Source organism: Scardinius erythrophthalmus (genome assembly GCF_964197995.2).
Source record: "Scardinius erythrophthalmus genome assembly, chromosome: 15".
Taxonomy (NCBI): Eukaryota; Metazoa; Chordata; class Actinopteri; order Cypriniformes; family Leuciscidae; genus Scardinius; species Scardinius erythrophthalmus.
The window spans coordinates 3,959,429-3,977,137 of record NC_138235.1 but is presented as its reverse complement, the minus strand read 5'-3'; the positions used below and the strand labels follow the sequence as shown (position 1 = coordinate 3,977,137).

Below are 17,709 nucleotides of genomic sequence, written 5' to 3'. Positions count from 1 at the left end.
AGTTTTTAATTGACACAACCTTTATTTGAAGCATTTTGATCGCTTCTGTGGACAGTGTTTATTTCCAAACTAGAAACGTTTATCCTGCTGTGATTTCGTCAAAGGTTTAATAGACACAGGAGAATCGCTGTCATGTAGGAATGAGATCGCGGGTGTGTTTGAATCGACATCGCCATCTTTTAACGATTAATCGTGCAGCTCTGAAATACGCAGCTCCATGCACATCATTATTTTTTTAATTCAAATGAATCTTGAATCAGGATAACTTCCTCCTGCAGCTTCTCTTCTCTGATGACGAGGCAACCGGTCACTCACATGAGATCCACCAATAGCAAACCACAACCATCCAATCATCCAATCAACTCCCCACAGACTAAATCAAGCCCCGCCCACATTTGTTCTCGTTCCAGAAGGGTTTCACTCGGATATACGACACAATAGAGAAGAAAAGACTATCGCAGCTTCTTTTATATCGCAGCACACTTTAATAGTGTGATTAGTGTTGTTGAAAACTTTTTCTTCGTCGAAGCAAGAGACCAGGAGACGTTGGGGATCACGTTCAAACCAAGTTATTCTTTACTCAGGACTTCGCGTTGACGCGGCTGCAGTTCTTCCCAAATCATTCTGGCTAACAAACTTTAAATGGTTTCTTTATAGGCCTTTCAGTGGGCTGTCCTTAAAGGTGCTTAACATACACACAGCCTTAGAGGTAACCACTAAATCTAATCATCTAAAGACAATAGAGGCAATTGCCCCCAACTGAGATAATGGTATAATTTTGGTGTAAATTTGGGGTGTTGAAAGATCAAAATTGCTTGTTGGTTAACTTGACATTAACCCGGTGCAGCACTCATGTAATGGTGCAGGCTTGTAGTCTTGATCATGTCGATGGATGACTGAAGGTTCTTTATCTCTGCGTTGTGTATTTTTTTCTTTTTCTTTTGTGATTGGCTCGTTCAGCAGTGGGTGAAGTTGTCTTCTTGACGTTGTGGCTTCATATGCAGGTGAGACGTCGTTGCATATGGATTTTTGGAACAGCCATCAAGTGTTTATCTGCACAGAGGAAGAAAGAAAACAAAAGAGAGCAGTATTTCTTCAAAACACTACGGTTGTAGCAGTTTAAACACTATGGTTCTATCGTTTTCAGAGTCTACTGTAATTATATATATATATATCAGACAAGTAATATTCTTTGTCTTGTCACTTAAAAAAATATATATATATTATTTTTTCCCCTATTTTTAATATATATATATATATATATATATATATATATATGGACCAGTGAGGTAAGGAACATCAGTCCTAATAAACATCATTAACAGAGGATGGTTGTCTAACTGCAATATTCTGTGGTATAACATTTTAAGGCTGTGAGTTTTCTGAATGTCCCCCAAACAAAGACAGACGACAGTCAATAAGTCTTTCATCTTTGTTGTAAGTTACTGGGGAGATTAAGCAATCACAGCCCAAATTGTTAACACCTCAAAAAGCTTACCCACGAGTCCAATGACGAGGGGAGGGGTTGCTTCGAAGTAGCAAACAAATGTAGTAAAATCTGCATAACATTGTTAACTTGCCCTAAGTTATTTTTGTTTTTTTCTACATTCTTTTCCAAAATGTCCGTGCTTGCCACAGTAAGAACAACTGGCTTCTCTAGGACTTTTGCGTTTCTTTGGCTTCTCTGAGTTGACCTTAACAGAAACTGCTGCAATTCTTACTCTCTCTTTGACATCAGAATCTCTTTCCCAAATAGCTAAACTTTCTAGGTTACTTCTGAGAGTTCTTTTAGCCCACGTAATATCTAGGAATGGCAAGTCTGTTCTGTACTCAGCTACAAGACCATCTGCCCAAATTCGGATTAGAGCTCCTTTGTCAGCTAACACACTTTCGGAATCATCCACTATTCCACTGTACACTGCAGCTACCTGACAGAACCTCTCAGTATATTCACTCACAGTTTCTTCTTTCTCTTGTACACAGCTAGTAACTCTTGACCAATCGATTTTCGGTCCTAAGATATTCTTTAGGATTTTCAAAACACCTTCTTTCAAATCGCCTTCACTGACAGGTTGCAGTTCGGAAGTAACAGCAGAATCAAACTTGTTGAATTCAGATTCAGTTAGAATTTGTGACATCAGCTGTGTGACTTCCGGCAACGACATGTCGTAAAGATGCATTTTACTGAACAATGCTCTCCTAAACTCAGAAAAATTTCTTTGCACTGATGGCAAACTTTAAGCAATTCTCTCAATATCTTTCGGACGTAAAGATGTTTTGACTGCTTGTGGCTGCAGTATGGGGGTTGCAAATGGAACTATATCAACACCTTTCCCTGAGGCTTTTGTCTAGCTACATTTGGTTGAGGCTTTGTTATGGCCCACCTTTGTCTTGATACAGGACAAGTCAGCAATTGTTTGTTCTGATCGTTTAACGTAGCAATACAACAAGCTTGTTCTTGTGTAATGGATAAGCTAAATTCTCTATGACAACAGATGATGCCTTTCAGATTTTTCTTCCTGATACATACACTCAACACTTTCTTGCAATCTTCAATTGACCACACTTTCTCTGGATCAATGCCAAATTTCTTGGTTAAATTCAATCTGACTGGCTTAGTCACGATGGAGTCCATGTGCTCTGATAACAAAGACTTGAATTCACTATCTGTCCAAAAAGGTGTAATCTGTCTAGTACTTTTCCTAAACATTTTGTGAATTTTTGTTACCACAAACAAACACTAAAAAAACTTCTCTCTACTGTCTTGCAAACAGAGGGTACAATCTTATTAGCACAAGAGGCTAAATCTAATTCTAAAGCTAATTCTCTAGCTTACAGATAGGTCTTCTCTAGCAAGAGCATACACACAATATTAACATGTAACTGTTAATCTTCCCTGTCAACAACAGAGGATCAATTTCATCTCTAAAAGAAAACTTTTTAGAGGCTTATCTTTAGTTAACCAAACTCTACAGCTGTTTGTTAACTACTTCTCTGAACGGCGCAGAGGAAAACATTTGTACTGGTCTGCATTGGTTCTTTTAATGGAGTGAAACTCACCGAGTCTTTCATTTGTAGAGAAAGATTCCGTCTGGAAAAATTCAGTCTTTGAGATCTTTTTGGAGCTTGACGTTTTCAATCTGGATTCAGAAGATTCAGTCTGGAACTCAGTCAGGCCATCCTTAAAAATATTTTGGTTTGCAGTAACAGCAAAAAAAAGAAAAAAAGGGTCGGTAGGTAGGTCTTTATTTTTTTATATATATAAAAAATAATATAAAAAAGTATATTTTTTTAATAATAAAAAAAAAATCGGGGTCGGGGGGGTCTTGAGAGAACATTTTTCACCGATGTCTAGGGGCTGTTTACACCAGGCCACTTTGCGTTTTCTCAGATCGGATTGCAATCTGATTGATCAAAACGATTCAATTATGTACACCTGGTTACATAGATGTGTGTTGTTGTTTTTTTGCGGATATAACCGATCTTCAATTCCCGCTATATGCAGATTTAATGCAGTGCACCGAAAGCAACAGTTATTATTTTATTGGTCAACAGCTAAAATTTCTGAATCAAAACCCGCAATAAGAGAAAGCGGAAACAGCCCTGGTAAGATCATTTCGTTTCTTTACATTTAATAAAGATGATCGTGACTAAACATTACTGACTAAAACATGACATGTAGCCTATAACACGCTTTCACATGTTTATTTTTTAATAAACCATATTCAACAACATATAAAAATGAAATAATCTTTAGAGTAAAGCCGCAGCCATCATTACCAAGCGCGAACCATTGACAGTGAATGAAACGGAGCGATCTTAGCCTGCAGGCCGTAGTGTGACATGCGTAAACCTGGTGTAAACATAATGACGCGGCACGAGTTTTTATTTAAAAGAAAGAACGTAGCTTATGTTTGTATACGTCTAAGCAATTTATATTCACAATACTTAATAACTAATATTATTTTATTGCATTTGTATTAGTTGTTTGAAGAGTTAAAAAAAATTGGTCGGTCTTAACGCAAGTTTACAACCGGCAAGTCGGTCGGACTAAAAGGGGAAATAAATAAATAATTGGGTCGGTACTAAATTGACAGGGTCGGTCGGGTTACGGCAAACAAGAATATTTTTAAGGATGGCCTCAGCTTGGTTGAGATCTTTGAGCTTGAAGTTTTCAAGGTTCCGTCTGGAAAGTTCATTCTTTGTTGAGTTTCAGTTTCTCCATCCGGGTCGCAGGCACCAAATTGTTGAAAACTTTTTCTTCGTCGAAGCAAGAGACCAGGAGACGTTGGGGATCACGTTCAAACCAAGTTATTCTTTACTCAGGACTGGCTAACAAACTTTACATGGTTTCTTTATAGGTCTTTCAGTGGGCTGTCCTTAAAGGTGCTAAACATACACACAGCCTTAGAGGTAACCACTAAATCTAATCATCTAAAGACAATAGAGGCAATTGCCCCCAACTGAGATAATGGTGTGTGTGTGTTATCAGACTCTTACTGTAGTCTGCAGGTGAGCAGGTGTGTGTGTGTGTGTGTGTGTGTGTGTGTGTGTGTGTGTGTTATCAGACTCTTACTGTAGTCTGCAGGTGTGTGTGTGTGTGTGTGTGTGTGTTATCAGACTCTTACTGTAGTCTGCAGGTGAGCAGGTGTGTGTGTGTTATCAGACTCTTACTGTAGTCTGCAGGTGAGCAGGTGTGTGTGTGTGTGTGTGTGTGTGTGTGTGTGTGTGTGTGTGTGTGTGTGTGTGTGTGTGTGTTATCAGACTCTTACTGTAGACTGCAGGTGAGCAGGTGTGTGTGTGTTATCAGACTCTTACTGTAGTCTGCAGGTGAGCAGGTGTGTGTGTGTGTGTGTGTGTGTGTGTGTGTGTGTGTGTGTGTGTGTGTGTGTGTGTGTGTGTGTGTGTGTGTTATCAGACTCTTACTGTAGTCTGCAGGTGAGCAGGTGTGTGTGTGTGTGTGTGTGTGTGTTATCAGACTCTTACTGTAGTCTGCAGGTGAGCAGGTGTGTGTGTGTGTGTGTGTGTCTGTCTGTGTGTGTGTGTGTGTGTGTGTGTGTGTGTGTGTGTGTGTGTTATCAGACTCTTACTGTAGTCTGCAGGTGAGCAGGTGTGTGTGTGTGTTATCAGACTCTAGGGCTGTCACTTTACGTTCGAAAATCGATTGCACAATCGATTGGACCAACCAACACAAGTTTCGAAAACGAAAATAGGGAATCGATTTTAACGGTCTTTTCTCGGAGCGCGTCCAGCTCGTCACGATACGCCCGCAGCGAACGCGCCACACACAGCGACTGCAGGCTCTGACACACACACATAACAGCAAATTATCTTTCTGCATAATGTTTCTGTTTTTACTACAAAACTGTGAATTCTGCCGGTATTCAGACAGTCTCATGCATTCAGATACAAATTCGGGCTACGGTCTACAATCGCCTACGTAGGCGAAATTTGTTTGACATTTCTAATCGTAAACACAGCCATGTTGAAGACTGAGGTAATGTTGTTCATTGACGTTATGGCAGTCCACTCTGCTTATTGCTTTTCGAGAATGTTGCACTCCTGTTTGTCACTGTGTACGAAACTTCACGCCAATAGATCATCAGAAATATTGCAGACTTGCGCGAGTCTCAAGCGCCCTCTTTACGTTCGTCCTAATGCCTGTTCGTTGTCCGTGGATTTGCCCATATTTTGCGTTTAAAATGGAAACGTCTTTAGACATGGAAAATCGATTTTACAATCGATTCAATGAACACTTATGTCTCAAAAATCGAACAGGATTTTTTCACAAAAGTGACAGCCCTATCAGACTCTTACTGTGTGTGTGTGTGTGTTATCAGACTCTTACTGTAGTCTGCAGGTGAGCAGGTGTGTGTGTGTGTGTGTGTGTGTGTGTGTGTGTGTGTGTGTGTGTGTGTGTGTGTTATCAGACTCTTACTGTAGTCTGCAGGTGAGCAGGTGTGTGTGTGTGTGTGTGTGTGTGTGTTATCAGACTCTTACTGTAGTCTGCAGGTGAGCAGGTGTGTGTGTGTGTGTGTGTGTGTGTGTGTGTGTGTGTGTGTGTGTGTGTGTGTGTGTGTGTGTTATCAGACTCTTACTGTAGTCTGCAGGTGAGCAGGTGTGTGTGTGTGTGTGTGTTATCAGACTCTTACTGTAGTCTGCAGGTGAGCAGGTGTGTGTGTGTGTGTGTGTGTGTTATCAGACTCTTACTGTAGTCTGCAGGTGAGCAGGTGTGTGTGTGTGTGTGTGTGTGTGTGTGTGTGTGTGTGTGTGTGTGTGTGTGTGTGTGTGTTATCAGACTCTTACTGTAGTCTGCAGGTGAGCAGGTGTGTGTGTGTGTTATCAGACTCTTACTGTAGTCTGCAGGTGAGCAGGTGTGTGTGTTATCAGACTCTTACTGTAGTCTGCAGGTGAGCAGGTGTGTGTGTGTGTGTGTGTGTGTGTGTGTGTGTGTTATCAGACTCTTACTGTCTGCAGGTGAGCAGGTGTGTGTGTGTTATCAGACTCTTACTGTAGTCTGCAAGTGAGCCAGTGTTTGTGTGTGTGTGTGTGTGTGTGTGTGTGTGTGTGTGTGTGTGTGTTATCAGACTCTTACTATAGTCTGCAGGTGAGCAGGTGTGTGTGTGTGTGTGTGTGTGTGTGTGTGTGTGTGTGTGTGTGTGTGTGTGTGTTATCAGACTCTTACTGTAGTCTGCAGGTGAGCAGGTGTGTGTGTGTGTGTGTGTGTGTGTGTGTGTGTGTGTGTGTGTGTGTTATCAGACTCTTACTGTAGTCTGCAGGTGAGCAGGTGTGTGTGTGTGTGTGTGTGTGTGTGTGTGTGTGTGTGTGTTATCAGACTCTTACTGTAGTCTGCAGGTGAGCAGGTGTGTGTGTGTGTGTGTGTGTGTTATCAGACTCTTACTGTAGTCTGCAGGTGAGCAGGTGAGCAGGTGTGTGTGTGTGTGTGTGTGTGTGTGTGTGTGTGTGTGTGTGTGTGTGTGTGTGTGTGTGTGTGTGTGTGTGTGTGTGTGTGCATGTGTGTTATCAGACTTACTGTAGTCTGCAGGTGAGCAGGTGTGTGTGTGTGTGTGTGTGTGTGTGTGTGTGTGTGTTATCAGACTCTTACTGTAGTCTGCAGGTGAGCAGGTGTGTGTGTGTGTGTGTTATCAGACTCTTACTGTAGTCTGCAGGTGAGCAGGTGTGTGTGTCTGTGTGTGTGTTATCAGACTCTTACTGTAGTCTGCAGGTGAGCAGGTGTGTGTGTGTGTGTGTGTGTGTGTGTGTGTGTGTGTGTGTGTGTGTGTGTGTGTGTGTGTGTGTGTGTGTGTGTGTGTGTGTGTGCATGTGTGTTATCAGACTCTTACTGTAGTCTGCAGGTGAGCAGGTGTGTGTGTGTGTGTGTGTGTGTGTGTGTGTGTTATCCGACTCTTACTGTAGTCTGCAGGTGAGCAGGTGTGTGTGTGTGTGTGTGTGTGTGTGTGTGTGTGTGTTATCAGACTCTTACTGTAGTCTGCAGGTGAGCAAGTGTGTGTGTGTGTTATCAGACTCTTACTGTAGTCTGCAGGTGAGCAGGTGTGTGTGTGTGTGTGTGTGTGTGTGTGTGTGTGTGTGTGTGTGTGTGTGTGTGTGTGTGTGTTATCAGACTCTTACTGTAGTCTGCAGGTGTGTGTGTGTGTGTGTGTGTGTGTGTGTGTGTTATCAGACTCTTAATGTAGTCTGCAGGTGAGCAGGTGTGTGTGTGTGTGTGTGTGTGTGTGTGTGTGTGTGTGTGTGTGTGTGTGTTATCAGACTCTTACTGTAGTCTGCAGGTGAGCAGGTGTGTGTTATCAGACTCTTACTGTAGTCTGCAGGTGAGCAGGTGTGTGTGTGTGTGTGTGTGTGTGTGTGTGTGTGTGTGTGTGTGTGTGTGTGTGTGTGTGTGTGTGTGTTATCAGACTCTTACTGTAGTCTGCAGGTGTGTGTGTGTGTGTGTGTGTGTGTGTGTTATCAGACTCTTAATGTAGTCTGCAGGTGAGCAGGTGTGTGTGTGTGTGTGTGTGTGTGTGTGTGTGTGTGTGTGTGTGTGTGTGTGTGTTATCAGACTCTTACTGTAGTCTGCAGGTGAGCAGGTGTGTGTGTTATCAGACTCTTACTGTAGTCTGCAGGTGAGCAGGTGTGTGTGTGTGTGTGTGTGTGTGTGTGTGTGTGTGTGTGTGTGTGTGCATGTGTGTTATCAGACTCTTACTGTAGTCTGCAGGTGAGCAGGTGTGTGTGTGTGTGTGTGTGTGTGTGTGTGTGTGTGTGTGTTATCCGACTCTTACTGTAGTCTGCAGGTGAGCAGGTGTGTGTGTGTGTGTGTGTGTGTGTGTGTTATCAGACTCTTACTGTAGTCTGCAGGTGAGCAAGTGTGTGTGTGTGTTATCAGACTCTTACTGTAGTCTGCAGGTGAGCAGGTGTGTGTGTGTGTTTGTGTGTGTGTGTGTGTGTGTGTGTGTGTGTGTGTGTGTGTGTGTTATCAGACTCTTACTGTAGTCTGCAGGTGTGTGTGTGTGTGTGTGTGTGTGTGTGTTATCAGACTCTTAATGTAGTCTGCAGGTGAGCAGGTGTGTGTGTGTGTGTGTGTGTGTGTGTGTGTGTGTGTGTGTGTGTGTGTGTTATCAGACTCTTACTGTAGTCTGCAGGTGAGCAGGTGTGTGTTATCAGACTCTTACTGTAGTCTGCAGGTGAGCAGGTGTGTGTGTGTGTGTGTGTGTGTGTGTGTGTGTGTGTGTGTGTGTGTGTGTGTGTGTGTGTGTGTGTGTGTGTGTTATCAGACTCTTACTGTAGTCTGCAGGTGTGTGTGTGTGTGTGTGTGTGTGTTATCAGACTCTTAATGTAGTCTGCAGGTGAGCAGGTGTGTGTGTGTGTGTGTGTGTGTGTGTGTGTGTGTGTGTGTGTGTTATCAGACTCTTACTGTAGTCTGCAGGTGAGCAGGTGTGTGTGTTATCAGACTCTTACTGTAGTCTGCAGGTGAGCAGGTGTGTGTGTGTGTGTGTGTGTGTGTGTGTGTGTGTGTGTGTGTGTGTGTGTGTGTGTTATCAGACTCTTACTGTAGTCTGCAGGTGAGCAGGTGTGTGTGTGTGTGTGTGTGTGTGTGTGTGTGTGTGTGTGTGTGTGTGTGTGTGTGTGTGTGTGTGTGTGTTATCAGACTCTTACTGTAGTCTGCAGGTGTGTGTGTGTGTGTGTGTGTGTGTTATCAGACTCTTAATGTAGTCTGCAGGTGAGCAGGTGTGTGTGTGTGTGTGTGTGTGTGTGTGTGTGTGTGTGTGTGTGTGTTATCAGACTCTTACTGTAGTCTGCAGGTGAGCAGGTGTGTGTTATCAGACTCTTACTGTAGTCTGCAGGTGAGCAGGTGTGTGTGTGTGTGTGTGTGTGTGTGTGTGTGTGTGTGTGTGTGTGTGTGTGTGTGTGTGTGTGTTATCAGACTCTTACTGTAGTCTGCAGGTGTGTGTGTGTGTGTGTGTGTGTGTGTGTGTGTTATCAGACTCTTAATGTAGTCTGCAGGTGAGCAGGTGTGTGTGTGTGTGTGTGTGTGTGTGTGTGTGTGTGTGTGTGTGTGTGTGTGTGTGTGTGTGTGTGTGTTATCAGACTCTTACTGTAGTCTGCAGGTGAGCAGGTGTGTGTGTTATCAGACTCTTACTGTAGTCTGCAGGTGAGCAGGTGTGTGTGTGTGTGTGTGTGTGTGTGTGTGTGTGTGTGTGTGTGTGTGTGTGTGTGTGTGTGTGTGTGTGTGCATGTGTGTTATCAGACTCTTACTGTAGTCTGCAGGTGAGCAGGTGTGTGTGTGTGTGTGTGTGTGTGTGTGTGTGTGTGTGTGTGTGTGTTATCCGACTCTTACTGTAGTCTGCAGGTGAGCAGGTGTGTGTGTGTGTGTGTGTGTGTGTGTGTGTGTTATCAGACTCTTACTGTAGTCTGCAGGTGAGCAAGTGTGTGTGTGTGTTATCAGACTCTTACTGTAGTCTGCAGGTGAGCAGGTGTGTGTGTGTGTGTGTGTGTGTGTGTGTGTGTGTGTGTGTGTGTGTGTGTGTGTTATCAGACTCTTACTGTAGTCTGCAGGTGTGTGTGTGTGTGTGTGTGTGTGTGTGTGTGTGTGTGTTATCAGACTCTTAATGTAGTCTGCAGGTGAGCAGGTGTGTGTGTGTGTGTGTGTGTGTGTGTGTGTGTGTGTGTGTGTGTGTGTGTTATCAGACTCTTACTGTAGTCTGCAGGTGAGCAGGTGTGTGTTATCAGACTCTTACTGTAGTCTGCAGGTGAGCAGGTGTGTGTGTGTGTGTGTGTGTGTGTGTGTGTGTGTGTGTGTGTGTGTGTGTGTGTGTGTGTGTGTGTGTTATCAGACTCTTACTGTAGTCTGCAGGTGTGTGTGTGTGTGTGTGTGTGTGTGTGTGTGTTATCAGACTCTTAATGTAGTCTGCAGGTGAGCAGGTGTGTGTGTGTGTGTGTGTGTGTGTGTGTGTGTGTGTGTGTGTGTGTGTGTGTTATCAGACTCTTACTGTAGTCTGCAGGTGAGCAGGTGTGTGTGTTATCAGACTCTTACTGTAGTCTGCAGGTGAGCAGGTGTGTGTGTGTGTGTGTGTGTGTGTGTGTGTGTGTGTGTGTGTGTGTGTGTGTGTGTGTGTGTGTGTGTGTGTGTGTGTGTTATCAGACTCTTACTGTAGTCTGCAGGTGAGCAGGTGTGTGTGTGTGTGTGTGTGTGTGTGTGTGTGTGTGTGTGTTATCAGACTCTTACTGTAGTCTGCAGGTGTGTGTGTGTGTGTGTGTGTGTGTGTGTGTGTGTGTGTGTGTGTGTGTGTGTATGTGTTATCAGACTCTTACTGTAGTCTGCAGGTGAGCAGGTGTGTGTGTTATCAGACTCTTACTGTAGTCTGCAGGTGTGTGTGTGTGTGTGTGTGTGTGTGTGTTATCAGACTCTTACTGTAGTCTGCAGGTGAGCAGGTGTGTGTGTGTGTGTGTGTGTGTGTGTGTGTGTTATCAGACTCTTACTGTAGTCTGCAGGTAAGCAGGTGTGTGTGTGTGTGTGTGTGTGTGTGTTATCAGACTCTTACTGTAGTCTGCAGGTGTGTGTGTGTGTGTGTGTGTGTTATCAGACTCTTACTGTAGTCTGCAGGTGAGCAGGTGTGTGTGTGTGTTATCAGACTCTTACTGTAGTCTGCAGGTGAGCAGGTGTGTGTGTGTTATCAGACTCTTAATGTAGTCTGCAGGTGAGCAGGTGTGTGTGTGTGTGTTATCAGACTCTTACTGTAGTCTGCAGGTGAGCAGGTGTGTGTGTGTGTGTGTGTGTGTGTGTGTGTGTGTGTGTGTGTGTGTGTGTGTGTGTGTGTGTGTTATCAGACTCTTACTGTAGTCTGCAGGTGAGCAGGTGTGTGTGTGTGTGTTATCAGACTCTTACTGTAGTCTGCAGGTGAGCAGGTGTGTGTGTGTGTGTGTGTTATCAGACTCTTACTGTAGTCTGCAGGTGAGCAGGTGTGTGTGTGTGTGTGTGTGTGTGTGTGTGTGTGTGTGTGTGTGTGTTATCAGACTCTTACTGTAGTCTGCAGGTGTGTGTGTGTGTGTGTGTGTGTGTGTGTGTGTTATCAGACTCTTACTGTAGTCTGCAGGTGAGCAGGTGTGTGTGTGTGTGTGTGTGTGTGTGTGTGTGTGTGTGTGTGTGTGTTATCAGACTCTTACTGTAGTCTGCAGGTAAGCAGGTGTGTGTGTGTGTGTGTGTGTGTGTGTGTGTGTGTGTGTGTGTGTGTTATCAGACTCTTACTGTAGTCTGCAGGTGAGCAGGTGTGTGTGTGTGTGTGTGTGTGTGTGTGTTATCAGACTCTTACTATAGTCTGCAGGTGTGTGTGTGTGTGTGTGTGTGTGTGTGTGTGTGTGTGTGTGTTATCAGACTCTTACTGTAGTCTGCAGGTGAGCAGGTGTGTGTGTGTGTGTGTGTGTGTGTGTGTGTGTGTGTGTGTGTGTGTGTGTGTGTGTGTGTGTGTGTGTGTGTTATCAGACTCTTACTGTAGTCTGCAGGTGAGCAGGTGTGTGTGTGTGTGTGTGTGTGTGTGTGTGTGTGTGTGTATGTGTTATCAGACTCTTACAGTAGTGAGCAGGTGTGTGTGTGTGTGTGTGTTATCAGACTCTTACTGTAGTCTGCAGGTGAGCAGGTGTGTGTGTGTGTGTGTGTGTGTGTGTGTGTGTGTGTGTGTGTGTGTGTGTGTGTGTGTTATCAGACTCTTACTGTAGTCTGCAGGTGAGCAGGTGTGTGTGTGTGTGTGTGTGTGTGTGTGTGTGTGTGTGTGTGTGTGTGTGTGTGTGTGTGTGTTATCAGACTCTTACTGTAGTCTGCAGGTGAGCAGGTGTGTGTGTGTGTGTGTGTGTGTGTGTGTGTTATCAGACTCTTACTGTAGTCTGCAGGTGAGCAGATGTGTGTGTGTGTTATCAGACTCTTACTGTAGTCTGCAGGTGAGCAGGTGTGTGTGTGTGTGTGTGTGTGTGTGTGTGTGTGTGTTATCAGACTCTTACTGTAGTCTGCAGGTGAGCAGGTGTGTGTGTTATCAGACTCTTACTGTAGTCTGCAGGTGAGCAGGTGTGTGTGTGTGTGTGTGTGTGTGTGTGTGTGTGTGTGTGTGTGTTATCAGACTCTTACTGTAGTCTGCAGGTGAGCAGGTGTGTGTGTGTGTGTGTGTGTGTGTGTGTGTGTGTGTGTGTGTGTTCAGACTCTTACTGTAGTCTGCAGGTGAGCAGGTGTGTGTGTGTGTGTGTGTGTGTGTGTGTGTGTGTGTGTGTGTGTGTGTGTGTGTGTGTGTGTGTGTGTGTGTGTGTGTGTGTGTGTGTGTGTGTGTGTGTTCAGACTCTTACTGTAGTCTGCAGGTGAGCAGGTGTGTGTGTGTGTGTGTGTGTGTGTGTGTTCAGACTCTTACTGTAGTCTGCAGGTGAGCAGGTGTGTGTGTGTGTGTGTGTGTGTGTGTGTGTGTGTATGTGTGTTATCAGACTCTTACTGTAGTCTGCAGGTGAGCAGGTGTGTGTGTGTGTGTGTGTGTGTGTGTGTGTGTGTGTGTGTGTTCAGACTCTTACTGTAGTCTGCAGGTGAGCAGGTGTGTGTGTGTGTGTGTGTGTGTGTGTGTGTGTGTGTGTGTGTGTGTGTGTTATCAGACTCTTACTGTAGTCTGCAGGTGTGTGTGTGTGTGTGTGTGTGTGTGTGTGTGTTATCAGACTCTTACTGTAGTCTGCAGGTGAGCAGGTGTGTGTGTGTGTGTGTGTGTGTGTGTGTGTGTGTGTTATCAGACTCTTACTGTAGTCTGCAGGTAAGCAGGTGTGTGTGTGTGTGTGTGTGTGTGTGTTATCAGACTCTTAATGTAGTCTGCAGGTGAGCAGGTGTGTGTGTGTGTGTGTGTGTGTGTGTGTGTGTGTGTGTGTGTGTGTGTGTTATCAGACTCTTACTGTAGTCTGCAGGTGAGCAGGTGTGTGTGTGTGTGTGTGTGTGTGTGTGTGTGTGTGTGTGTGTGTGTGTGTGTTATCAGACTCTTACTGTAGTCTGCAGGTGAGCAGGTGTGTGTGTGTGTGTGTGTGTGTGTGTGTGTGTGTGTGTGTGTGTGTGTTATCAGACTCTTACTGTAGTCTGCAGGTGAGCAGGTGTGTGTGTGTGTGTGTGTGTGTGTGTGTGTGTGTGTGTTAGCAGACTCTTACTGTAGTCTTCAGGTGAGCAGGTGTGTGTGTGTGTGTGTGTGTGTGTGTGTGTGTTATCAGACTCTTACTGTAGTCTGCAGGTGAGCAGGTGTGTGTGTGTGTGTGTGTGTGTGTGTGTGTGTTATCAGACTCTTACTATAGTCTGCAGGTGTGTGTGTGTTATCAGACTCTTACTGTAGTCTGCAGGTGAGCAGGTGTGTGTGTGTGTGTGTGTGCACTGTGTGTGTGTGTGTGTGTGTGTGTGTGTGTATGTGTTATCAGACTCTTACAGTAGTGAGCAGGTGTGTGTGTGTGTGTGTGTGTGTTATCAGACTCTTACTGTAGTCTGCAGGTGAGCAGGTGTGTGTGTGTGTGTGTGTGTGTGTGTGTGTGTGTGTGTGTGTGTGTGTGTGTTATCAGACTCTTACTGTAGTCTGCAGGTGAGCAGGTGTGTGTGTGTGTGTGTGTGTGTGTGTGTGTGTGTGTGTGTGTGTGTGTGTTATCAGACTCTTACTGTAGTCTGCAGGTGAGCAGGTGTGTGTGCTGCTCGTGCCTCAGGCGGCTGTTCTCGACGCTCAGCTCGGACACGCGCTGTTCCAGCTCCGCGATGCGCCGCTTCTGCAGCTCCAGCAACGCTTGCTGGCTCTGGATGATCGCGTTGAGCTCCTTCAGGAAGCCCGCGGCGCTCGCCGGAGTCTCGGCCATCGCCGCCTCACTCTCCCGCACCGCCCGGAGTCCCGCGTGAGAGAGACGCACGCGTCCCGCGCTCAGACATGCTCGTGTCAAACCCTCTGCGTCTCACTAAAGCTGAAATTAATATAGTTTCATAATCACAGTTCTGGAAGGAGTCAGTGGTTCAGAAGAGAATATTAAATCCCCTGGCCTTACACCAGAATGCACTTCAGTGGTGACGCAGTTTCACCCTGATTAAACCGCACGCGACGCGACGCAACAACGCTGCTGTCAACACTGCAAATAAACCCGCCGCACGCGTAAACAAAGGCTTTGATTGGTCGACTAGTTGTCCACGTCACTATTGCGTGAAGGACGCGTCACGCTTGCAGTGCTGCAGTTTGGAGATCAGACGAGGATAAATCCCACATTTCCCATTCCAGAGAGTCCACCTTCACATGCGCGTTCACGTGTTCGCCACACGATGTCGCCGCGACACACCGAGAGTAGATAAAAGTAGTTTTTCACCTTTATATAGTTTATAGGCTACTTTATGCTTTACTAGTTTATATAAAGCTGATAGAGATACACGATGCTCGTTTGGCCAAGAAGCTTGGGGAAAATATTGACACATTTATTAAAGATAATATTCAGCAAGATATATCCATAACTTTAAAAGACATTGGATACTTTGATCCTGACCCAACTAAAAATAATGCTTTCTTTAAGTTTACCAACAACAAACCATTTTTTTGAAAGAGTTTAAAATGTATCTTAATACAATCACATCTTCAGTAATTAAGAAAGCAAGATAGAACGACTTCAATTTGTAAGGACTTTAATTTGAACAATGCTGATAGATTAATGTCTTACCTTTGTGTTCTTGTCTTTTTTCTTTACTTTTTTCAGCTCTTTGTTAACTCTTCTTTTCTCATTTGTATTCTGATGATATTGAACATGTCTAAGAATCTCTGGAAAAACATTTTGAGTATTCTTCTGGGTTGTTGCTCCTGATAATTCCGGCCATAATACCTAGAATATCAAAGTCGACTGCTGGCGGCAGATCCTTCTCCTATTTAGCACCAAAACTTTGGAACAGTCTTCCTAACATTGTCCGGGAAGCAGACACACTCTGTCAGTTCAAAGCCAGATTAAAGACACATCTCTTTGACCTAGCATTCACATAACACATTATAGACTTCTATAATTTAATGTTAGGCTGCATAGATTAGGTCAGCTGGAACAGGGAACACTTCCCATAAATCCTGATGTACTCGTTACATCATGAGAAGAATGGCATCTACGCTAATTTTAGTGTCTGTGTTTATCCCGAGGTTTTCCTGCAGCCTGCCGGATCCAGGCCGTATCCAGATCTGACGAAGGACCTTCGCCTGGACCGATGACAACACAGGAACAATCTACATTGTTAAAAGCGCTATATAAATGAAGATGACTTGACTTGATATCTCATTGAAATCTAAAAATGTTATTCTTGGTTCTCTTACGAGAGGTTCTCTCGTATTGCGTAAGCTTGCTTACGCTGCGGGAAAGTCTTCTTTTCTCGAGATACTGAAGCCAAAAATTATCCTTAATTTCATTTTTTGTCAACGCAGTGCAGCTGCGGGCAGCTGAGCTAGAGCGGCATACTGCGCGCTCATTGGCTGCCGCGCGGCAACTGCTTAAGCCTACCAGTGAGCCTGGCGTGACGTCACGCCCAATGAGGGCGCGCGCGCCCTAGCGCGTCACAGCCCGCCAGAATGGGCGGCGTCAGAGCATATATAAGGAAGGCTCGTAGGCTATATTCTCTGATTTCTGTCTTTTCAGCGAAGCACTCGCATCGCTGATCTCGGAGAGGAAGCCGTCGCCGTTGTCCTTCAAGGCCCAGCTAACGAGCCAGCTTAGGTCAGCCTGAGGAAGCCGGACGATTTTCGCCGCCTTCAGCCTGCCGTGCCAGCTCAGCTATCCGGCGAATATCCTTTGCAAGCTCTTTTGTGTGTGTTCTTGCTTCCGCAGCACTTTCTAAAAGAGCAGAGGCGTTGTTGCAAATGCCTCGCACCACGTGCGGCTCATGCCGCTCCGCGCTCAGCGACGGAGACCGCCATCTTCTCTGCGCTCTCTGCCTGGGCCAGGACCACGCAGCCGTCGCGCTTTCCACGGGCGGCTGCGCTTTCTGTGAGGAGCTGCCGATGTCGACCCTGCGGGCTCGACTCGCCCTCTTCGCGGAATCTGCTCCAACTGTCCTCGGGCCGCGTAAGAAGAAACGCCGCTCGCAGCGACCACCGGAGCCCGAGACTCGAGCCAAGGCCTCGCCGGAGCCTCTCCCGCGAGCCTCGCTCTCTCCTTCTCCGCCCCCGCTTCCCGACGCGCAGCCGACGGCTCACGCCCTCGATGCCGTCGCCTCAGGGGATGAAGCGGATGATGACGCGCTACTGGACACGTGCTCACTAATGGCGTCGGACAGCGAGGAATGGTCCGGTTCTGTCCGCTCCGCCTCCTCCACCAGAGCGTCCAGCAGGACTCACGCCAGTGTGGACGCCGAGCTTCTCCGCCTCCTCACGGCAGCAGTCGAACACCTGGGCCTCGAATGGTCCCCGCCAGCGGTGACTCCGCCCAACAGACTCGACGGGTGCTTTCTGCCCGCCAGTCGACGAGCTCCAGTGTCCAGGCCAGCGCCTTTTCTGCCGGAGCTTCACGAGGAGCTTACCAAATCCTGGGACGCTCCAGTTTCGGCCAGACTCCGTTCTCCGGCCTCATCTACTCTCTCTCGCGTAGACGGAGCCAAGGAGAAAGGGTATGACCGGATCCCACCGGTCGAACCAGCAGTTGCAGCGCATCTTTGCCCCCCATCCGCGAGATGGCGCTCAAAGACTGCCCTCCCGTCCAAGGCCTGCAGGACTACTTCGGCGTTTGCCAGCCGCGCTTTCTCCGCTGCTGGGCAAGCCGCCTCAGCCCTGCACACAATGGCGGTTTTACAAGTTTTTCAAGCCGACCTCCTCAGCCAGCTCGACGAGGGAAAACTTGATAAATCTGCTTTGACCGACCTGCGCAGTGCGACGGATCTCTCTCTTCGCACGACGAAAACAGCAGCCCAAGCGATCGGACGATCTATGGCTGCGCTGACTGTCATTGAGCGCCACCTCTGGCTAACGCTAGCCGACATGGGAGAGCAAGAGCGGTCCGTTTTTCTCAACGCCCCGCTCTCACCCGCCGGCCTCTTCGGCCCCGCGGTAAGTGGCCTCGTGGACAGCTTCTCGGAAGTTCAGAAGGCGTCACAGGCCATGAACCTCTTCCTGCCCCGCCGCTCGAGCTCCGCTGCAGGCCGCTCTAAAACTCAGCCTCCTGCACGCAGTCCCACGCGGCGCCCCTCCCGACCTCCAGCATCGCAGCAGCGTCAGCGCGGCCGAC

The 17,709-nt window shown here is 46.4% G+C and overlaps 1 protein-coding gene across 1 annotated transcript in view; it reads right to left on the bottom strand.

The window, feature by feature from the left end:
- Positions 1–14,785, bottom strand: part of LOC308703114 (IQ motif and SEC7 domain-containing protein 1-like) — a 106,748-nt gene extending 91,963 nt beyond the window's left edge. The window contains exon 1 of the mRNA XM_081386388.1: positions 14,147–14,785. Within this exon, the coding sequence (XP_081242514.1) occupies positions 14,147–14,337 (191 nt within the window). The 5' untranslated portion in view covers positions 14,338–14,785. The remainder of the gene's footprint in view (positions 1–14,146) is intronic.
- Positions 14,786–17,709: the final 2,924 nt, after the last annotated feature.